At 55.8% G+C, this 22169-nt stretch overlaps 4 protein-coding genes and 1 non-coding gene across 5 annotated transcripts in view; 3 read left to right on the plus strand and 2 right to left on the minus strand.

Annotated features, from left to right (window-relative positions):
* The first annotated feature begins 1631 nt into the window (after positions 1-1631).
* On the plus strand, positions 1632-6359 carry DUSP26 (dual specificity phosphatase 26). Its single transcript, XM_057402514.1, has 4 exons — positions 1632-1857; positions 4352-4624; positions 4973-5181; positions 5587-6359. The coding sequence occupies exons 2-4, from the start codon at positions 4446-4448 to the stop codon at positions 5784-5786; spliced, it is 588 nt and encodes a 195-aa protein (XP_057258497.1). The 5' UTR covers positions 1632-1857; positions 4352-4445; the 3' UTR covers positions 5787-6359.
* Positions 6360-7907: 1548 nt separating this feature from the next.
* Positions 7908-14426, plus strand: RNF122 (ring finger protein 122). Its single transcript, XM_057402516.1, has 6 exons — positions 7908-7981; positions 12535-12691; positions 13543-13588; positions 13809-13850; positions 14124-14206; positions 14282-14426. Exons 2-6 carry the CDS (start codon positions 12582-12584, stop codon positions 14394-14396), a joined length of 396 nt encoding a protein of 131 aa, XP_057258499.1. The 5' UTR covers positions 7908-7981; positions 12535-12581; the 3' UTR covers positions 14397-14426.
* Positions 14427-14832: 406 nt separating this feature from the next.
* Positions 14833-14929, minus strand: LOC130595665 (small nucleolar RNA U13). Its single transcript, XR_008971360.1, has one exon. It is a non-coding gene; the product is annotated as a small nucleolar RNA U13 (small nucleolar RNA).
* Positions 14930-15344: 415 nt separating this feature from the next.
* Positions 15345-18625, plus strand: TTI2 (TELO2 interacting protein 2). The gene is made up of 7 exons (XM_057402497.1): positions 15345-16009; positions 16275-16461; positions 16559-16651; positions 17037-17221; positions 17310-17453; positions 17983-18145; positions 18415-18625. Exons 1-7 carry the CDS (start codon positions 15378-15380, stop codon positions 18493-18495), a joined length of 1485 nt encoding a protein of 494 aa, XP_057258480.1. The 5' UTR covers positions 15345-15377; the 3' UTR covers positions 18496-18625.
* A 190-nt stretch (positions 18626-18815) lies between these two features.
* The window catches only part of MAK16 (MAK16 homolog), a 55079-nt gene continuing 51725 nt past the window's right edge, over positions 18816-22169 (minus strand). Inside the window, exons 2-11 of the mRNA XM_057402509.1 lie at positions 21874-21890; positions 21460-21509; positions 21033-21142; positions 20862-20926; positions 20596-20747; positions 20260-20314; positions 20100-20174; positions 19675-19782; positions 19380-19436; positions 18816-19119 (exon numbers count right to left, since the gene is read on the minus strand). Coding sequence (XP_057258492.1) covers positions 18934-19119; positions 19380-19436; positions 19675-19782; positions 20100-20174; positions 20260-20314; positions 20596-20747; positions 20862-20926; positions 21033-21142; positions 21460-21509; positions 21874-21888 — 873 coding nt within the window. The 5' untranslated portion in view covers positions 21889-21890 and the 3' untranslated portion in view covers positions 18816-18933. The remainder of the gene's footprint in view (positions 19120-19379; positions 19437-19674; positions 19783-20099; positions 20175-20259; positions 20315-20595; positions 20748-20861; positions 20927-21032; positions 21143-21459; positions 21510-21873; positions 21891-22169) is intronic.

Here is a 22169-nt window from a genome sequence, read left to right on the forward strand (position 1 = left end):
GAGCTTTGTCCCTCTCTGTCACTTGTGCATCCTTGGTTGTCTGGGCATGGAGGAACTGGAGCAAAGCATGGAGGAAGGGGGTAAATCAGGTTTCTGGGTGCTGCTTCTCATGTGGGGCACAGGAGCCAAAGGGTAGGATCAGCAACTGCTGCTCAGTTATGGAATCACAGAATGGTTTGGGTTGGAGAGGACCTTAAGATTCCAACCCTGATGGGGTTGACTGAGCTGGAGCCTCTGTTCCCTAAGGATCAGGTGATGGTATCTGGCAGGGACCCCCAGATCTGCAGCTTTATGGGTCTCTCCTGGGACTTGCTAACAGTGAATGAATATTTCTGCAGGTGCAAAGGAATTGGAGCAGGCAAGTCCATCATCCCTGGTACCCCACTCCTACAGCAGCCAGCAGTTACTGCCTGGGGAAAGCAGCAAAGAGATAGAGCCTTGGGTGACATGGGTTAGTGTGAGGTGTCCCTGCCCATGGCAGGGGGGTTGGAACTGGATGATCTTCAGGTCCTTTCCAACCCAAACCATCCTATGATTCTATATCCCAAATGCCTTCCTGAGCATATTCTCCATCTTCTGGGGTGTTACGCACTCCCCAGGCTGAAGCTGTACCCAGAACCCCATGCGGAAAGCTGAGAGATCTGCAATCCAGGTGTGTCCAAAGTCTTTTTGAACCCATATATGCTGTTAACCTCCAGTTTAGCTCCTGACAACCCTGCCATTTAGCTGTACATGATGGGAGGGAAACCAGGCCTGTGATACACTGAAAGGTGATGGGGCTGCACACGTGCGACCTGTGCTGCCCATGAGGGATGCTGGAAAAGCCCAGCTAAACCACGTTGCATGTACACAGTTGTGGTGCAGGTGGGTCTGGTGACGCTGAGTTCATCCTTGGAGCTTCTGCATCCTGGGATCAACACAAGCTCAGCTGAAAACCCAGCAAAACTTCCTGGGTTTTCATCCCTTAGGAGTATGGGAGGGAATGCTATAAAACCTCTTAGGATGAGTTTGGCCTGGAACAGCATGCTTTGATTCTTCCCTAGGTTGGTTGTTCCCCACCACACTCCTACCTGCTGATTTGAATCAAACTTTTACACTGAAAGGGGAAAAAGGAGCATATTCTGCCTGGAAAACGCTGAAGTGAAAACCACTGCAGCACTTGTGAAGTGAATGGTATCATTTAGAAAATGTGTCAAAACAAAAAGCTGCTATTTTCCTGTTTTCTCTACCTTTTTTCCCCCATTAAAAAAAAAAAAAGTATTCCCTGCATTTGACACCACTTTGTAAATAGTTTGTCAGCTCACCACAAACACACACACACACACACACACCCCTTTAAGTCTTAGTCTCTTAGCAAATGAAGCTGTCACCGAGCCATAGAGACCCTGGCAATAGGAGGGGGGGATGAGGTCAACTGTAAGTGAAGCAGCATCCTCTGGGCACGGCTGCAGGTTTGAGGTACGGGTGGGAATGGCACCGGCTTTTTCTTCTCCCCCTCTCAGAGCAGCTCCTGTTTTGCTGGAGGAGGAGTGAGAGGAAAGCTGGCAGGAGGATTTTGCCATGTTATTGCTGCCGTTGGTTTTGTCTGCACGGCCGTGGGCACTTGGATGTATGCGGATGTATGTGTGTGTATGTGTGTGTGCGTGCGTGCTCGCCTTGTCCTTCTCCCGCATCCCTCCCTCGCCCATCCATGCACAGCATGAGATAAACAAACCTGCCTCTGGCCATGTCATGGCTTAAAATAGATGTTCATACATCAGCCTTTCTCCAGCGGCGGCGGCGGCAGCGGGAAGACATGGCCGACTGGATCTGACTACGGCACCCGCTCCGAGCCGGGGAGCCACAGCCCTCGCCAAGGTAGAGCAATGGGGTGGGCGCCTCCTCCCTCCTGCCTGTCTGTCTGTCTGTCCCTGCCGCCTGTGCGGGGCTGCCTCCCCCAGCGCTGCCTCCTCCGAGCATCCAGGCAGGCTCTGGCTGTGCTTCCCGTCCCTCCCAGCGGGGCACGATGGGCAGAGGGGCTCCGGAGCCAGCCATGAGCGGGCTTTGGGGAGCGGGGAGCAAGCCCCGTGCTCGGATGGTTAAAGGGGGGGGGGGGATACAACCGATACCTGATTGAGTTGTGGGTGCCGCGAGCGCTTTGGGGTCTGTTTGGAGGTCTTGGGTGTGGGGCAGCTTCTCTTCCCCCGCAGCGCTTTGGGGGGGCTGGCAAGGTGCTGTGTTAGGGGTGGGATGCTGGAAGCCAGCTTTTGGGCCTGAGGTTTCTAGAGGCACATCCCGGGATAGGTGTGGGTTGCTGGTTTTCCAGCTGTGGCCATAGCAGGGTCTGCTGTTTGGGGTAGTTACAGCCTTATGAGTCAGTTGCTTTTTTCAGACCCTTCTGCTGTTTGTTCCTTAATGCTGCCCCATGGCTGGGGGCATGTGGCTTGTGCTGCAGCCAAGGTCACACAAGGTTTTAGGGCCCCGGCACATAGCCATGCTGGAATGCCTTTTCCAGGTGGGGGTTTGCCAAGTCTCAATTCCCAGCATGAAGGAGTCCAAAACCCATCAGGGCAGGGGAGATGTGTCAGGGTGAGACCTGGGGGAGCTCAGTGCTATGGGCAGTGCAGGCAGGGCTGAGCCGGGGTGCAGCACCCCGGGGTGCCAGGCAGGCTTGGAGCTGCCGCCCTGGAACAGGGGGCATGGAAGGAGACACCCATGAGGCTCCCTGCACTCCCTCTGAGGTCCCCCATGCCCTTGCAATGTTTTCCTCCCCTGCACAGTGCCAAGGAATGGCTGGAGGCTCCTTCCTTCTGCACCCTTGGCTGCTGGCCGGCGCCTTAGGCAACATGTCAGAGCAGACAGACGTGCTCTGAGCCAGCCCAAGGTCACAGCTTTTCCTTCCCTGAGTCCCGGGGACAACTGACCAGTGCAGAGCTGCTGCTGGGGGCTCTGCTGGGATGCTCTTTGGACACCTTCCAGAGTGCGATGCAGTGATTTTGGGGACAGGGAATTGTATTCTCATGTGTGCGTGGTTCTGTCAGCGGGGCAGCAGCAAACAGGCAACCAAAGGCAGCTCTGAGGAGCATCTGGCTGCAGGGGCTGTTTCCTGCTCCATAAGGCTGTCCGGGGCGGGGGGGGTTCTTGCAGATGTGTGACAAGTATCGGCATGAACTAAAGGTCTGAGAGCAGAGCTGCATCCTTGAGGATCTGCTCTCCAAAATGAGCTTTCTCATCCCCTGGAATTAACTCTTCCCACCCCAGACCAGGCCTAGATGTTCAAATGCAGCGCCAGGACTGCTGTACGTGGAGGGGTTAATCCTGTCTTTCCCTCCCCACAGGCTTTTGTGCCTGCTCTGTAGGTGTCTGGGTCCTGGCCAGACGCTGAGTGCTGCCATATGGAATCCTCCACCTGTTTGGGGGTTTTTCCTCCCCGATCCTGGTGACTTGCCCAGGCCTGGCCGCCTTTCATTGCTTCTGATCACAGGTTGGCAGCATCAGCTCTCAAGCTGGCATTGTCCCGCTGGCAGGCAAAGCCCCAGAGCCAGCTCAGAAGGAAGGTGGTCCTGTGTAGAACATCTCTTGCCAATGTGGCCTCAACCCAAATTCCTGGGGCTGGAGCAAAACTGCAGCCTGTGGAGACTCAGCAGTCTGGCTGCCTCTGGGGCTGCTCTCACCAGCCCTGGCATCATTAGCTTCTCCCCAGCAGTATTGATCCTTGGAAGCGAGTGTAGATGATGCTCTGTCTCACACTGGGAAGCTGACTTAGAATCATAGAATAGTTCGGGTTGGAAAGGACCTTAAGATCATCCAGTTCCAGCCCCCTGCCATGGGCAGCGACACCTCACACTAAACCATCTCACCCAGGGCCTCGTCCAACCTGGCCTTGAACACCACCAGGGATGGAGCATTCGCAACTTCCCTGGGCAACCCATTCCAGTGCCTCACCACCCTAACAGGAAAGAATTTCCTCCTTAGATCCAATCTAAACTTCCCCTGTTTCAGTTTGAACCCGTTACCCCTTGTCCTGTCACTACAGTCCCTAATGAAGAGTCCCTCCCCAGCATCCCTATAGGCCCCCTTCAGACGCTGGAAGCTGCTCTGAGGTCTCCACGCAGCTTCTCCAGGCTGAACAGCCCCAACTTCCTCAGCCTGTCTTCATACGGGAGGTGCTCCAGCCCCAGTCATCCTCGTGGCCTCCTCTGGACTTGTTCCAACAGTTCCATGTCCTTTTTATGTTGAGGACACGAGAACTGCACACAGACCTCTCACCAGGAAGGTGAGAACTGACTGCTTTGAGCCAGTGACTGTATGGAAGGGACGGAGTGAGAGGTCCCCAGCTGTTTTAATGGCATCTCCGCTGCTTCCATGACAGGACCGTGGGTGGCGGCAGCAGCAGAAGCAACCTCCAGGCCACTCTCCGGCCTTCACGATCCCACAGGTATGCCTTGTGGGTCTCGGCAGCTCCAATGGCTTTCCTGTCGAGGTTCTCCAGGAACGGCACCAGGTCGCCGAGCCGGGGCACGCGGGAGGAGCGCAACAACCACCCCATCCTCAGCGTCTTCGAGCTGGAAAGGTTGCTGTACACGGGAAAGACAGCCTGTAACCATGCTGATGAGGTCTGGCCAGGACTCTACCTGGGCGATCAGTATGTATCGGAAGGGGGGCAAGAACCACGGGGCTTCAGGGCTGTTGTCGTGAAAGGGGGAAATCTGGGAGCAGGAGGATGGGAAAGGGGAGGGAGAGGAGGATGCGATGAGCATGGTACATTGGGACAAAGGAGGAGGAAGGGTGTAAGCATGGCTGTGTGAGTTCAGAGCACTGCTGTGGTGGAGTGCTGTGGAGCCAGGCACTGAGATTGAGTTAAAACACAACAGTCTGGCATATTTACCTTCGCATCCAGATGTAAACATGATCCAGAACAGCCCTTATATTGTCCTTGGAAACTGTTTACTAGTCTAAACCTATGCTTCTTCACACTATATCTTCTCTGCAGAGATATAGCAGCCAACCGGCGCGAGCTGGCTCACCTGCGCATCACCCACATCCTCAACGCCTCGCACAGCAAGTGGAGGGGGGGTGCTGAGTACTACGAGGGCACGGGCATCCGCTACCTGGGCATCGAGGCCCACGACTCGCCTTCCTTCGACATGAGCCCCTACTTTTACCCTGCAGCTGACTTCATCCACCAAGCGCTGAATGAAGGTCGGTGGTAAAGATTGCTGGGAGAGAAGGGGGGAGCAGGGATGGGAAGAAGGTGGGAAGCTAGACTGACATCCTATTGCTAAGCAATGGTGTTTCTAGCCTGGGCTGGTGTCTCCTGCACTGAATCACCTCCTCCAAAGAGGAAACAAGCTAGATGTGAGCACCAGTACCCCAGGTCACAGCCCCAGCCTGTGTCCTAAGCTGTGCCTCAGTCTGTTTTGGCAGATAAGGATACACTGGTACCCTCTGCCAGGAGGGGGACCTCAGTGCATCACAGCTATCCTATAACTGGGGCTCCGCATCTAACCCTAGAAGGCAGAAGGTCTAGAGTTCCACAGGTCCTCAGTAAGTTTTTAATGGGGATACTGGCTCTGCTGCGACACAGCCCCTGTGTTTCACCCCCAGGAAGGATCCTTGTGCACTGTGCTGTCGGGGTGAGCAGGTCGGCCACCTTGGTCCTCGCCTACCTCATGATCCGCCACCACATGCCCCTTGTAGAAGCCATAAAGACGGTCAAGGACCACCGTGGTATCATCCCCAACCGGGGTTTCTTGCGCCAGTTGGTCGCCCTGGACAATGCCCTGAGGCTGAAGAGGAGTGCGTGAAGAGGGGTTGTGTGCGATGAAGAGCATTGTGTGTGTGATGCTCACCCGATCCCACTGCCCACTGAGAGGCAGAGATAGGGCTTTCCTCGCGGTGCAGATGCTTGGCAGCTAATGGGTTACATGCAACTGACCCCTGGGCCTCCTCCTCAGTTAAGAGGGTCCCCAAACATCTGAGCTATTCCTAGTGGTAATGCCTAGGCCCTCAACCTGCAGTCTTGCCACCCAGGTAGGTCTAAAGTATAGCATCCTTCCCAGCCTGCTCGCTCCAAGATGCCTCCAGAGGGACTCAGCCCCACGTTACAGGTTACTCTATCCCTGTGGGCTCCAGGAAGCTTTTAAGGCTTCATTCTCCCATGTGGCAGATGCATTTGCCAAGGCAGTCCTGTCCCTCCCTCCCAGGAGACCGAAGCTCTGTGTGTTCCTTGTCTTGTCTCCCATTTGTTTTTGGTCTGCGTAGCAATGTGAAGTAAATCTGGCGTGTGGGCTCAGGCAAGCAGGCCTTGTGTCGCAGTGTTTGGATGTCCTCCATGCCTTGTGTTAACCTGTACAAATAAAGACAGCGCTAAGGAAAAAGTCTGCCCATCCCTTGTGTGCTTTGGGAGAGCCTTTATGGGTTTAGGCTGGGGTTTGGCAATGGAGTTGGTGGGAGAGCATCACCAAGTGCTCAGGGCTGAGATGAACTTGAGTCCTCCTGGATCGAGGAGTGAACCCATCAGACCCCAGTGCCTGTGCTGGGCCTCCCCACTCCTTTTTCTCCATCAGTGGTGGGCTCCCGGTGGAAAGCAGAGCCGGGCTCTGACCATCACCAGGGGCACCATCCATCACGAGGTGGCGATGTTGGTCTCCCAAAGGCAGGCACCAGGCTCCCAGAAGGGCTGGCTGTCCCCTGGGACCCGTGACAACACCTTCGCTGCTTGCAGATGGGATGGATGGAGCCCCAGGAGGGTGAGCAGGGCCAGGAGTGAGTGCTTGTGATGGCACGGGTCCCACGGGTACCAAGCTGTCCCCGCACACGCTCATTGTCCACCCGCTCTTATTATAGCCCCATTCTTCCTCCACTTCCTGAGTGGAAGCTCCGCTTGGCCGATGTGTTCTGCTGAGATCACATAAACACGGAGCAAGAGTGAGCCCCTCTGCTTGGAGCACTGGGTAAGCTCCTGGGATGGGGACTTATAAGGTGCCCCAGGGTGCTCAGAGCACAGCATCAACCAGATCAGATCAGTCGCTGGCAGCAGGGCTGAGGTTACCCTGAGTTACCCTGAGCAAGGGCTGCAGACACTGAGCAAGGAGGAACTTGTATTGAGCAACACAACACATAGGGGCTGGTCACATCTGCGCCAGCACGGGGCATTGCTGGGACTGTTGGACACGCCAGAAGCTTCGGCAGGGGATGATTGCAGCTTGACAAGGCCTGGGGCTGTGAAATGCCTCCTGTTGTGGTTTTACAGCTTTGCTTTGTGCTCCTTGCTGCCGCAGAGCTCCCTTTGTGCAGCTTGCTGCAAACGGGGCTCTGAATGCGGAGCGGGGCTGTTGTTGGACAAAGCTGGGATCAGGGAGGCTCTGAGCATGAGGAGAGGTCGTGTATGGAGGATCAGCAAACTCATCCAGAGAGCACAACCACCGCCGGAGCCCGCGGCGTGCTGCACCTTGCTGTGTGCCTGCAGTGCCCAGGGACACCACAGTGCAGCGGGGGAAAGCACCCCGATCTGGGGAGGACAATCAGCAGGGACCATCCTCGGAGCTGTTGGAGGAGGAGGAGGACACAGCCCCTGCGATGCTGCTGTCCCTGACACAGGGCTCATGGGGCCATTTCCCGGCCCCTCGTGGTACCCCATCACCCGCAGGGCGCACAGTCCGGATGGAGATGCTGAGCGTGTCCAAAGCCATCTCCTGTGCAGGACACCAGGAGCTCAAGCACACGCTGAAGCCGGGTCATGGCGAGCTTCTCCTCAACACCCCCAACTCCTCCTCCTCAGGGCTGCTCCATCCAGCCTGGGATCACCCCGTGTCTCCCATCACCCCCATCTCCAACCGCCCGGTGCTCGCCGCTGCTCCTTCGGCTGGGGCGGCCCCGGGGGCGGCCCCGGGGGCTCGGGGCGGGGTTTGGGGCCGCTCCCGTTCCCATTCCCAGTCCCGTTCCCGGCCATGGCCATGGCCCCGCACCGCGCACGGCGGAGCGGCTCCCGGCTGCAACGGTGAGAGCGGGGCCGCGGAGGGGCGGGAGGGGTTTGGGGTACGATGGGGACCCGCTCCCCGCCCTCCTGCTGCGGGGCGATGGGGGGGAATATCCCCCTTTTCCCCCTCCCTGCCCTTCCTCGGAGCCCCAGTTCCATGCAGGAACGCACCAGGGAGCGCTTCTGCTTCCAGAGCAGCTGCTCCTGCCCCGTTCCTAGGAATGAGGCCAATTCCTGAGTGAATTTGCCTTGCTGCAACCAACAAAACCTCTTCCATGTGTCCGCAGATGGGGAATAAACTTGTTGTAACGGACCCCAGGCGAGGCCCCAGCTCTGGTGTTGGCTGTAAGGAATTCTCAGGAACGTGGAACTGAGTTTGCACATGTGAGGGGGGTTTGGTTGGAAGGAGAAGTGGTTGATTTTTATGGCTAAGGAGTGGGGAAGCTGCGCTGGGAATTCCAGCATCAAAGCCCTGCCCCAGCAGCAAAGGCTGGGTGATTTTAATTTGTGAAAGGGTTACAGCCTTTGAAGCTAAATATAACGCAAGCAGTGGCTTCCTCTCCTGTAACGCATCCCTTGTGGGTTCTTGGGCAGCTTGGGGGATGAGAAGCCACCGGTGCTGCAGGCAATGAGTTCTGGACATAGGATAACGATAACGGAACGGTTTGGGTTGAAAGGGACCTTAAAGATCATTGCATTGCAACTCCCTGCCCTGGATATGTGGTAAATGGGGGGGGTCCGTTGAGCAGGGTGTGAGTGAACACTCTCCAGCTGAAGATGTAACTTGGTTGTGTTAAAGGAACGTCCTAAATAAAAGAGACTTGGCTTTTAGAGGCTCTGAGCAGCAACAGCTTTCGCTGGCTTCCCAAGGCAGGGGCTTTGGGGAGCACCAAGAACAGAGCCCACCCTTGTTCAAAGGCTGGGATGTGGGTTTGGGAGCCTGACCATGGGCATCTGACTTGTACCTCTTGGCTTTCAGCCCTGAGCTCACAAATGCTGAGGTCAGCAGAGTCCAGCAAAACGGTGTCTGGGGTGCTGCAGAACTGGTGGGAATAAGCCTGAAAGCCAGGGAAGAAGTCTCATTTTCCACCTAAATAGGTGCATTCAGAGTTATCTGAACAGACAGCATGTGCCATGTGGCCTGGGCATGTCAGCTCCTCTTCTGCATCATGAGTTCTTCTCCTGTTGCTACAAGAAACCTGGAGAGGGGCTTCGGACAAGGGCCTGTAGGGACAGGCCAAGGGGAATGGCTTTAACCTGCCAGAGGGGAGACTGAGATGAGCTCTTAGGCAGAAGCTCTTCCCTGTGAGGGTGCTGAGGCGCTGGCACAGGGTGCCCAGAGAAGCTGTGGCTGCCCCATCCCTGGCAGTGCTCAAGGCCAGGTTGGACACAGGGGCTTGGAGCAAGCTGCTCTAGTGGAAGGGGTCCCTGGCTGTGGCAGGGGTTGGAGCTGGATGAGCTTTAAGGTCCTTTCCAGCCCAAACCAGCCTGGGATGCTGTGATTCTGTGATCACAGCAGAAACGGTTTGGGAGCTGTGCTCAGTTTTTCTGATGCAAAGCCCACAGCTTTTGTGTGGGAGGGGAAAGAATGGTTTGATTTAATGACCTGCTGAGTTTTCCATTTGTTTCACTGAACAAGGATCGGGGCGAGGGAGAAGCTCAGCTCAGCAAAACCTCAGTGCCTGCACACATTGGGTGGAAACTTGTGTCTGTCCTCACATAAAACACAGAACTGCTGTATCCAGAGGACCAAACCGTGCAGCGTCACTGGAGCATGAGGGTGCCATTAATGGGGTTATGATGGTCAGGGGTTTGGGGAGCAGGGCTGAGGTTTCCTCCATGAACCAGCTCAACCAGCAGCACTGTGTGTCCTCACCACAGCTTGCAGCAGGGCGTTTAGGGCAGCTCAGCACTTCAATCTGGCTGTGTGGGTTGGAGGAGGAGAGGCGCAACCGACAGCCCCAACAGGTCAAACTGCATCTTTGCTGATCCTGCTTAGGAAGGGGAGGGTTTGCAGTTCACATGAAGAACACGGTAAAATGAACCATCTTCTTGTAGTGAGAAGAGTGCGCAAAGTCAGCACTGGTCTGTAGGTGCTTTCATAGATGCCTATGATCCCTGTTGTCTCATTTTCCTACTAAATAATTGCTCCAGCCTGCTGTCTTACGGTGTCAGGTACAAAACTAGCAGAGTTAAGCTATTAACTAGACTTAAGACTACTTAAACTAACCCAAGTTAAGAAATGGGTTGTTCCGGTTTGGGTCTGGCGCCCATCAGGTCTTCATTTCATGTTGGTTAAAGCCAGATTGGATCCATTCCCCTTGAACTAAAAATACCAACGCCTCTGTCAGGTGAAGGGCTTTGTGCTAATGGAAACCATGGCTCAGCTGTGTCAGGGAGCCCTCATGGGGAGAAGCAAGAGGGGAAGGGGCTGGGAGGACCTGGCTTTTGGGAAGGCTCCATTGCCTCGCTGGGACCCGCTGCTCCAGGGCTTGTCCTTCCCATCCCGGCTGAGCCGATGGCTGCTCCTCCACCAGGACAGGGCATTGCCATGGAATTCTTCAGCACCGCAGCCTGGAGCTCATGAGTTCTGCTGAGCAGGAATGACCCTTGCTAAGCTGGTGAGTCTAAACTTAGCCTTGCCAGCTGTGTTGCGGCTGGCAGGGACGTGTTAGACCGGCTCCTCTGCTTCCTTCGGCACCAGAGTTACAGCATCTCGTGTTCCACCTCGGTTTTCTGCTCTCTCAGCACCCATGTGGCTTTTACACACAGCCCTTGCCACCCGTAGGGAATTCGGGCATCCAACCCGGAACAGTGCTCGGTAAGCGGCTTGTGGGGTTGGGAGTTTTCTGCCCCATGGGATGGGGGACGAGCCTGTGTTGAGGGGCGAAGTCTGGGTGTGATGTTCAGGAGTTTGGATGCTGGGGGTTGAGCCCCTTAAGATGAGCACAAAGAGCAGAGGGATGCGCTGGGGGGGATAGGTTAGCATGGGATTGATAGGGTTTGGCTCCCATGGGGCTCTCCTGATGCTCCAAGGGCTGGAGCCTGTGGAGCCAGGCTGAGAACACTGGGGTTGTTCAGCCTGGGGAAGAGAAGGCTCCTTAGGGGGAGACCTTAGAGCAGCTCCAGTGCCTAAAGGGGCTGCAGGAAACCTGGAGAGGGGCTTTGGACAAGGACCTGTAGGGACAGGCCAAGGGGAATGGCTTTAACCTGCCAGAGGGGAGACTGAGATGAGCTCTTAGGCAGAAGCTCTTCCCTGTGAGGGTGCTGAGGCGCTGGCACAGGGTGCCCAGAGAAGCTGTGGCTGCCCCATCCCTGGCAGTGCTCAAGGCCAGGTTGGACACAGGGGCTTGGAGCAAGCTGCTCCAGTGGAAGGGGTCCCTGCCCTTGGCAGGGGTTGGAGCTGGATGAGCTTTAAGGTCCCTTCAACCCAAACCAATCTGGGATCCTGATTCCCAGCCCATTGAGTACTTCTCCTGGAAACCCTCTGGGATGCCCATCCCAGCCTTTCCCTGCTCTCTGTGGTGCTGATTCTCCCACTGTTCTCATGAGGCTTCCTCTGTCCATCCACAGCTGCTCTGCAGCCTGTGTCCCACCACCAGCATTACCTTATTTAGCTGCTCAGTGCTGCTTTCAGAGCTGAACACTTTTTTTTCAGAGCATTTCTCCATCATTTCCAGCAAGGAAATGAAAAAAAAAAACCCCACCAATTTTCCCATTGTCTTTTCCTGCACCTGGAGGTCTCAGGAGCAGGAGGACTTGACAAACAAATCCTCCCTTTCTTGCTCTGTAGATGAATTGTCTCCCGGAGCCTTTGGCCATTGCATCAATGGAACTTGTGAATTCAAAGTAGACACCTGGGAATAGCAGGGAATGAAGTGTCCCGGGGCAGGATCTCACCCCATTGCTGCTGCCTGCCTGCCCTGCTCGGGCTCCCCTTGCTATCCAGGTGTTCCAGGCAATGGAGCCCACAGTGCAGGGAGAAAACCAGGCAGACCAAGCCTGGGATCTCAGTGCTTGTGCAGAGGTTTCTGCCGCCTGCTCTCTTCCTGTCTCCATGGGACAGAGCAAATTCCAGCCTCATGGGAAGCAGGCGGCCCGTAATTAAAGCCACAAGTGTTCCTGGAGGAGCTGCTTGATGGGATGGCGCCGAGCGGAAGGGGCAGGGGGAGCACAGATGGGGCCGGGGGCTGCTCGCCTTTAAAGTCCTGTCTGAGAAGGATCTGATGGGAAATCAAAGCTCCGGCTCTTGTGGTGTCAGCGTGGTTTTGGGGCATAAAAGGGCTGACTTTGCACCAGCTCCTGGCAGTGCCAAGGGTTGAGGGTCCCTGTGCCTTTCCCCTCTGGGGTGACCGCATTATCACTGCTGGGTGATGCTGAGCTGCTCTAAGGGGCTGCTGCTCCTCCTGAGGACATCAACTCACAGCCCTCAAGACTGTGCTGGTGTTGGTTTCTGCCCACTTTGCAAGCTCCAGAGGGGATGGAGCCAGCCCAGGCTTGCTCTGTTCTCATAGCAGCTCCTTTTCACTTCTTTTCCCCCTTCCTCCATCCTAAACTGACTCTTCCCCCCAAAGGGTGCTCCTGCAGTCTGGGGCTGATTTCTCCCAGTAAACCCTGCACGATGCCTCCCATCACATTCCAGGACCTCCCACTGAACATCTACATGGTCATTTTCGGCACCGGCATCTTTGTCTTCGTGCTCAGCCTCATCTTCTGCTGCTACTTCATCAGGTGAGCCAGGGCCTGAAGCGGCAGGGCTGCATCCCTGCGGTACCCCCAGCCCTTTCCCATATCCCCTCCATAACTCGCCATAAGGATGTGCCCTGAAGAGCAGGGCTGTGCTCGTGGTCCCTGGTGTTCCCTATGGCTGGAGCATGGCAGGAAACGCAGGAAGGGGAGCACACGGAGGGATGCATTGTGTCGGGCAGGGAAGGAGCAGGGCTGCACAAGGGAGGATGTGTCTGTACATTACAGGGAGGGCTATTTATAAACCCAGAGCCGAGGCAGCAGCTGGTGTTTCTGCAGGGCTCGGGTGGCTCAGTCATTCCCTATGGGATGCTCATGCTCTGCTGATGCCCTGTGCATCTCTCGGCCATTTTGGGGGATCGTGGAAGCACATCTCAGTGCCTCATTTGGAAGAGAAGCTCTATTGCAAGCAGTCTCCTTGTGCCCACATCTTGCTCCGTTTCTCTGCAGGGTGATTTTCCCCTGGCCAAGGTCACAGTGGGGCTGGGAGCTGGAAATACAGCACTGGAAATACAGCGCTTCCTGCACCATGAACGACTTCCTAAGGCAAACAATCAGGGCTGCCAGCTCTTATCGCTCCCCACTGCCCATTCCTGCCTGCTCTGGAGGTGGCACAAGTCCCATGGTGCTCCTGGGACATGACCATGGGCTGCTCCAATGGCACAAACAGCCTCAGAGCTGCTTATCCCCAACTCCCGGTTGGGAAGGGTGCGCTCCCCTGATTTCGGGTGCCTCCGGTGTGGTTTTGGCTGCGCTGTTGTCATGTTTTAAACCCAACTGATGCAACCCTTGGGGATGCTGTAAAGCTCACAGCGTCTTTTTCTCCCCCTCTGCAGCAAACTGCGGCACCAGGCGCAGAGTGAGCGGTTCGGGTACAAGGAGGTAAAGAGGCTGGTTGTTTCTGTACAGGAAATATGTATACTGCACATACCCGCAGTGATCTGGGGCCGGATGGGTGGTGGATGCAGGCAGGTGGGGATGCAGCAAGGGCTGATGCTGCTCATCGCAGCTGGGTGCATTCAAAAACGGCGTGATGGGACGTGCTGTGGCCCGGGCAAAATCCCTTTGGATATTAAATCCTCTGCCTCCTTTCCTTCCTCAGGTGGTTTTGAAAGGTGATGCCCGGAGGTTGAACGTGCATGGGGTAAGTGGTTCCGCCTCTGGAATGGGATGGAGTTGGGGGTAACGGGGATGATGCCATCCCGTCTGCTCCATGGGCTCAAAGGCAACTCACAAGCAAAGCGAGATGAGGATGGCTGGGAACGGGGAGGGAAACCCCCTCCCTGGGGGTATTTTGGGAGCTGGAAATACCCGGGAATAGGCACAGCAGCAGCGGGATTTCCCCAGCCACAGCATTACGGATAGGAGCAGGGCCGTGTGTTCGCACCCACCCTCACCCTTGTCTCGCCTCCCACAGCAGACCTGCGCCGTCTGCCTGGAAGACTTTAAGGTGAAGGAGGAGCTGGGGGTGCTGCCGTGCCAGCACGCCTTCCACAGGAGGTGAGCACAGCGACGCGGAGATGCGGGGCTTTCCCTGCCGCTGGAATCCCATCCCTCTGCGTTCCTGCCCCGCAGGTGCCTGGTGAAGTGGCTGGAGGTCCGCTGCGTCTGCCCCATGTGCAACAAGCCCATGGCAGGTCCCGCACAGCCCCGCGCCGGCATCGGCACCCTCCTGGATGAGCTGGTGTGAGCCGCTCCGCTCCCTGCCATCCGCATCCCTGCTGGACCGCGGGGTTGCATCACCCACAGGCGGCATCGCCCAGTTCAGGTCCCGAAGGATTCGGGAGCTGGGAATTGCAACCCGCAGGGCGCTGGTTTGGTTTGGGGGGGGGGGGGGGGGGGGGGGGGGGTGTACGGACACACCCTGTTTGCTGCATAGAGTATTTTTGTACCTGATCCCGATGGGGTCCCAAGGGGGGGGGGGGGGAAGCACATTTTGGTGTGAAAAGAGATTAAATGGGTGATTTCTCAGTTTCTGAGTGCTCAAGTAAACGCGAATTTGCTCAAAATCGACTAAAACGGACCCAAAACCGACCCACGTCGCTCCGAACCCACCCGCATTTCGTGACTTTTAAGCGCTTAAAAACGTAATGACGCCATCAGTGACGTCGCTGACCCCCCCGGGAGCTCAGATGGGAACTGTGCCACGTCGTAACGTCAGGGCGCACACGTCACGCAGCCGCGTGCCGATCCCATTCATCATTTGCTATGAACCGGAAGGATCAGGCGCGTCGCCGACGCGCTCAACCCCAACGCCGAGCCTCTCACCCCCAGGTGAGGGCGAGAGAAGAGTCCCAAACATGTTTTCCCCTGTTTATAAATGCATCTCCCTTCTCACCACTATTTCCACCCTCATCATCCTCTTTCACCCTTTATCCCGGCTGCGCCACCTCACTTTTAACCGCTTATCTATGATTTATAATCTATGCTAATTTATACACACATCGCCACGCCTCCATCCGCACCACCTTTACGGCAAAGAGTCGGAGTTTGCGACAGTGGCTGGAGCCGGCTCTCCAGAGGGGCTCGGCGGTGGCTGCGGGGGTCTCTGTGCCGGTGCCCGGTGCCCGGTGCCGGTGAGCGGTGCTTAAAGGGGCCTTTAAAAGCTCACCCTGGGGTGCGGGAAGCGGCTCTGAGGTGCCTGAAGCGGCCTTGGGGTGCGGGTCACGCTATGGAGCTCAGCGGCCTAGTGCAAGCCCTGAGGCAGGACGGGCCGCAGCCGCCCCCCGCTGTCCCCCCGGCCGAGCAGGTCCTGCTCCAGCTCGGGCAGCTCCTGTCCGGCGGTGCCCCCAAAGCCGGCGCGGTCCGAGACCTGCGTGCGCTTATAGAGGCTGCCGACTGCCGGTGGCTCTTCGGGGACCTGCGCCCCGCCACGCTGGGTGAGCTGGTGCTGGCGTTGAGCCGGTACGGAGCGCCCCCGGAGCAGGAGCAAGAGGCCGCGGATGTGCCCTGGAAGGACGGTGCGTGCGCGGCTGCAGCTGAGAGAGCAGCGGATGTCGGGGCAGTGCTCCTGCACCTCCTGGCGAAGCTGGAAGCGGCCAAGGCGCAGGAATCTCTGGGTGCCCCCGTGGTGGGCCCCATCCTGCGCTGTGTGATGGGGCCTGTCTACATCTTCGCTGCAACGCATATCGTGGAGAGGCCCTGGACAAACGGGAGGTCTCGGTCGGTGGCACGGGAGCTGCTGGAGTCGCTGGTGCAGGCCGCAGGGTGTGGGTCTGTGGCTGAATTCCTTCGGGGGAAGAGCGAAGATGAGGAGGGAAGGTTTGCAGCGGTGATGGGGCTCTTGAAACAGGAGTTAACCAAGTGAGTAGGAAGGGGAGGGCTGTGATGGGGAGGAAGGTGTGTTTGCCTGGTCTCTTTGTAGGAAATACTGGAAGCTTTTGGGAATCTTTGTGGCTGAGGTATTACAAGACACTGGATGAAGAATATGGGGCTAGAGCTTTACAAACACCTAGTGATTGAAAGCGGGGGGGGGATCAGAGCTTACTGTCAGCCAAGAGGCCTAAATGTGTAAGCAGGGAGCATTCATTAACCCCAGCATTTGCTGAGCTGAAGTTTGTATTCCCAGAGACACCTGGAAGCGGAACCCTGCCACGAAGCATGTGTTCTCCTGGACTCTGCCTCATGTCACCCGGCCCTGGCTCAGCCATTACCTGGAGCGGGTCCTCCCGCCAGCACTGCTCATCTCAGACGACTACCGGGAGGACAACAAACTCCTGGGTGTGCGCTGCCTGCATCACATCGTTCTGAACGTGGTAAGGGGGCAGTGTTCCTAAGGCACAGCATGTGCAAGGCTTAACTGGGTGCTGAATGTGATGCACAGGAATAACCTTTTGTTCTCTGTTGTTGCAGCCAGGTGCTGATCTGTGCCAGTTCAACAGGGCTCAGGTTGTATACCATGCCCTTTACAACCACCTCTATTCACGAGAGGCCACTCTCATCCAGGTAGGGCAGCAGAACTTCACTGTAATCTGCCTTGTAGTACTGTGCATCAGCCCCATGAGGGTCCGCCAGCTTAAGGCATGAGGAGGCAGAACCTGTTTGCTAGCAGACAGTCCAGTCAGGCTGTTAATAGGTGATACCTGTGGCCAAGAGACAAAGTAACTCAGTAGCTCTCAGGGAAATACCAAAGTAGAGGGAATACCTCTTGCCTCCTGTCACTTCCAAGTGGCAGCCTTGCTGAATAAGGCTGGGAATGGGTAGAAGAAGTAGTTGTGTCTTGTCAGATGAAATGCAGGAGCTGTGGGTGGTCAGTGGGGTTGGGGCTTCCTGGTGTTTTGGAAGGGACATCAGCAGGATTGCCCACGTTTACTGTCTCTCACTGGTTTAGGCAGTGCTGCTGTGCCTGCTGGACTTGCTGCCAGTCCTGGAGAGAGCCCAGCGGCAGCAGAAGCAGGGCAGACCAACCGCTCACTGCGATGAGGTGCTGCAGCTGGTTCTGACCCACATGGAGGCAGAGCATCGCCTTGCGCTGCGGCGGGTCTACGCCAGGGCCCTGCCTGCCTTTGTGCAGAGGTGAGAGCAGCCCCCACAGCCCTGCAGGGCCCTGCTTTGCCCTTGGTATTCATCTCCCTTCTCAGTGTGTTCTTATTCATGTTGGCAGCCTTGGCATCCAGATAGCACGGCACCTGAAGAGGCTGGAGCGAGTTATCCTGGGGTATCTGGAAGTCTCTGATGGCCCTGAGGAAGAAGCCCGACTGGGAATACTGGAGACACTGCAGTGCACCATAGAGCACGCTTGGCCCAGGTACCTGTCTAGGCGTGAAAGACACTACAGAGGATACGTCCTGAATGCTGTCACCCTTTCAGAGCCAAAGTTTCTGTTGCTTGAGGAAAAGGCCCTGATATCTGAAGGGAGAATCTGTCACAGGGAGAAATCACTGGCATGACCTCACTGAAAAACTAAGCTGGGTCCTCTTTTTGATCTGTTTTGTGCCTGTTCTAAAAGCATCAACTTGGCTGAAAACTAAATCTGTGTATGGCAGCTATTGCAGAGTAAAGCCTGTGCTGTGAATTGGGCTGCCCCTTGATACTCCATCCCAGGGCTACCTTTGTGTTCAGGGCCTGTGTCTGTCCTCCCTCTGGTGGGCACATTGAGCGAAGCAGCTTCTTCAACCTCACTGCTGAAGCAGTTGTCCTGCAGCTCCTTCTCCACACGTAAAGGCAGCTAGCAGTTCCTGCCTGAGGTACCCAGGAACTGCCAGGGCAAGGCAATGCTTTCCCCCGGCTTGCAAAGAGGATTTGGAATAAGGTGGAATTGCTGTTTCCCTTTGCAGAATGCCATGCAGACTCCCTGTGCTCCTGAAAGCGCTGCTGAAGATGCTCTGGGATGTGCACACTGACCAGGGTTCAACACCAGAGCCAGTAAAAGCTGCCTTGCTCCAAGGGGCCACTGAGTGCCTCATCCTGCTGGATCACTGTTCTGAAGGGCAAGTGAAGGTGAGCTGGGGACCCAGGACTGCTTCATCTCTGATACCTTACAAGGGGCAGCACCATGCAGGAGTTCCCACCTCCTTGCTCAGCCCAACAGTGTATTGAAAGCATCAATTTCCACCCACCGCAACTTTAACGCTTGTCTTCATTGATAAGTGAATTGACCTGTATATGTTTTGCGTAACTCACTGCCAACAGATAGCTGGGACAGGGTTGATAACAGCATAAACCTGAGTGTACCACAGCACTAGGAACTGATGCTGCTCTCGTTTCAGGACCTGCTGGAAGGTGTGTACAGCAGCTGTGAGGAGAACCGCGTGCGGGAATGCATCAGAAAAGTGCGAGAGAACACGTGAGGTGTGATCAATGCTCACCCCCTTTTTGGACAGTAAACTCTTTTATTTATTTCAAGTTGCTGTCTTGCTCCTCCCACCCCTGTCAGCCCCATAACCTCTCCCAAAGAAGGCACACTTGTGTGCTCACCTACCTACAGCTTTAGAACAAGGCAGCAGTGCCCCCAGCCCAGGTTCCTTCCTGGAGCGCACAGTTCAAGCTGAGCCTTGTCTAGTTGCAGAGAAGGTCAAATCTTCTTTCTTAAAACTGCTTCATGTAAGCACAAACTGGCTGCAACTGCCTGGGGTCGGGTCCGAAACCCTTCTTTTCATAAAGGAAAGTATTAGTCTGGAGTATAAGGAGCAATTATGAAGGGTCCTGCAGAGTGGCAAAAGCTGGAAGGAGTTCTGGTGGCAGATGAAGGGGTCCTGTCATTCAGTACAAAGTGCAGGTTGAAGGAGTCAGGCTGCTTTTGTTTTGCTGGCTGGCTCTGTTTCTTTTTCATACTCTATTTCAATGTAGGGACGTTTTCTTCTGGCTGGTCCTTTCAGGGGAGTTTTCCCTTTAGATTTGGAGTGAGAGCCTTTCTTTACTTCTTGCTCCACTTCCTGCTCCTCTTCACTACTTGTCTCTAACTTATCCATGTCCTGAGAAAGCAAGATGAGTGACATCAAAGCATGCTGTGTAACTAAACCTCCTTTCTGCACAATTAGGTATCCAATTCCATTTTCTAATCCTGGCTCCCAGCTGTCTGGCCAGAGGAGCTGGGGTGTAGTGGATCCAGCACACTCTGATTGTATCATTATGTTCCACAAATCTGATTATCCCATCACCAGAGACACCAAGAGGGAGGAGGTTCATTTCAAACAGCTTAGCCCTGACACTTTATAGCTGGTGCTTCACTTACCTCAAAGTCGCTGAGGTCACTGTCATCTCCTTCCACAAACTCTCTTTTATCCATGTCCTGCAAGACACAAAGTCCAAAGCTAATGCCTCCATGCTGAGCACAATGCAGTGTCGTGACTAGCAACAGAAGAGCCATCAAGGCCACCACTTGTACACACACTTTTCTTAGTTCACCTCTCTTAATTTCTTCCTTTCACCCCAACATTCACACTCCAGTGCCTGGCTTGTCGGTGAGCTGGTGGTGCTGCACCAGCTCAGGGAAGGACTGGCTGTGGTGCTGTGGCTCAAAGCATTACCTCGTCATCTTCTTCCCTCTCTGCATCGGACTCGCTCTCACTTTCTGCATCTTGCTCCTGCAGAGCTTTGTCAAAGGCATGGATGGGGAAGTTGTAAATGTCTCCATACTGAAAAGGAATATGTGGATTTTCTGTAAGTCACAGGAGGAACTCAGCCATGGGTGGCAGGGTCATCTAAAGGGCCTGTGTCAAACTCGGGTGAGTGTGGGGTTCAGCCCCTTCCCCAGTTCTGAAGGACATGCTCCTGTACAGAAGATGGGTGGCTCTGGTTTGAGGGGAAGCAAGTCCTCCTGTTACTAAGCCACTTAAGCAGGGCAGCGTACTGTCATCTGCCACCCCTCCCATACAGGTGGCACTTCCCTTCCACACTAAGGACTGTGTTCCTCCCTGCAGGCCAGCAGGCAGTCGGAGCTGCTGATCCTTACCGTATCCTGCTTCAGCCTTTCCAGTAATTCCTTCTCAATGGCATTATCCAGCTGAGCAGCAACCAGGGCTTTCTCCTAATGGAGCAGAGAGGAGCTGTGTCAGTTGTCTGATGTGTGGAACAAAAGCAATAGACACGAGATGATGAAAAAGTGGCTTTACCTCTCTTCTCTTCTCCCGCCTTTCAATCTTCCTGCGTAGAGGAACAAGCTTCCTCCTACAAGGAACATCAAGTGCTAGTTAGTGCATCTGTCCACCTCTTTCGTAGCAGATGATTAAATGGTCATTAAGGCCAACAACCAGCATTTACATCATTAGAAGTGTGGCTAGGTTAAGTGGACTTGGACTATGGTGTAGTTAAATCCACTTTAGCCAGGTTCCTGTATGAGCTTGGCAAAGCCTCAGAAAAGCCAAGTGCAGTGGGGAGAGACAGAGACCCAGGGGACAGGCAGCAGCTCCACAAATCACACTATGACCACTCTTAGTCCTGTTACTTACTGTCGCTTGAGTGTCAGCTTCCTGATGCGGATGAGGTACTGGGTGATCTTGGTGAAGCGCTGCTTGCACTTGTGTCGGATGAACCGCGGCCAGTAGATGAGGTTCTCATCGATCTCCTGCAGTGCTTTCTCATAGTTCTTGTTGAGCAGGACCTGGCATGGGGAAAGAGTTGGGCTATGGAGCGGCAAGGATGTGGGGATGTATCTGGCCCATCGCTCCCTGCCTACAGCTGCCTCTTGGTACACAACCCACTCCCGTTAACTCACCCTCTCCCATAGGCGACGAGGAAAAGCCGCCCGCTCTATTGTCTTCATGTACAGGTAACACCGACCTGGAGAAGAGAGCAATGAGATGCTGGCAGAGACACGATGCAGCCTGGACAGCAGAAGTGTGCTGGGGGCCCGGGTGCCATGGGGCAGACAGTATTGCCCTCTCACCTTTCTCCTCTCTGATGGTGGCATACTGGCTGTTGGCCAGTGGGCAGGAGGAGCGGTTGCACAGCCCCGTCAGGTTGTACTCATTGCGGCAGAAGTTCTGGGTTTTTGTCCTGCAAAGATGAGAGGGAAGAATAAAGGGGAAGGGTGGGAGCATCCCAGCACCCTCACCTTTGGGAACAGTGGTAAATGCTCCGTCCCTGCCAGTGTCAAAGACAGAGACTTGGGTGACATGGTCTAATGTGAGGCATCCTTGCCCATGGCAGGGGGTTGGAACTGGATGATCTTAAGGTCCTTTCCAACCCAAACCATTCTGTGATTCTATACCAGAGAGGCACCCAGCTTTGTCCCTCCTGCTCCTCTCCCCCCGAAGCACCCCATGCAGAGCAGAACCCCTTGGCTCAACCTACCCTGTCCCCCAAAAACTCACGTGATCTTGTAGGAGCAGAACTGCCTGTTCCCCAGCATGTCCCAGACAACCTGCGAGCACAAACAGCGGCTGTCACACCCCGACACCACTGACCCAGGGCCTGGCTCCTGCAGCACCCCCGTGAGGCTCTAAGGGGGGGGCACCCATAATTGTTGGGGCTCTCTGCACCCCATTGAGGAGCAAGAACCGAGGGGAGGGGTGACGTGTGCTGCCCCCTTCCCATTTACACCCTCCCCATAACACGCCCCGGTTGGGGACCGGGGGGGAGCCTCCCCGCCACGTGGTGCTTTGGGGGGGGGGCTACGTCCCAGCCGGACGCAACCGACTCAGCGGTGAGGCGGGTGCTGATTGGCTGCGGAGCGGGTGGTGGGCGGGGCGGGGACCGGACCGGACCGAATCAACCGGCGGACTCACGTCGTCCGAGTGCATGGTGCCGGTGCTGCCGGGCTCCGCGCCGCCATAGGCGGAAGGGGCAGGGCCAGATGAACTCTCGCGAGAACAAGGAGGAAGGGGCGTGGCCTGGGTGTGATGACGTCATGCTGGCGCATGGGGTGGGTATCAGTGGTCCGCGGGCCTGGGATGCTGTCGGGACAGGTCGCGATAGGAGCTTTGTGTCTGTTCCTGTCGCTCCTGCTGCACTCCCCATTGAAATGAAGGGTTTTCAGCAGGGTGGGTAAAAAAGTCGGGCCGTTTGGGGGCAAAACGTTTCA

The sequence above is a fragment of the Pezoporus wallicus genome, unplaced genomic scaffold, assembly GCF_028554395.1.
Source record: "Pezoporus wallicus isolate ANWC-B61680 ecotype Strahan unplaced genomic scaffold, APGP_CSIRO_Pwel_v1 contig_2348, whole genome shotgun sequence".
Taxonomy (NCBI): Eukaryota; Metazoa; Chordata; class Aves; order Psittaciformes; family Psittacidae; genus Pezoporus; species Pezoporus wallicus.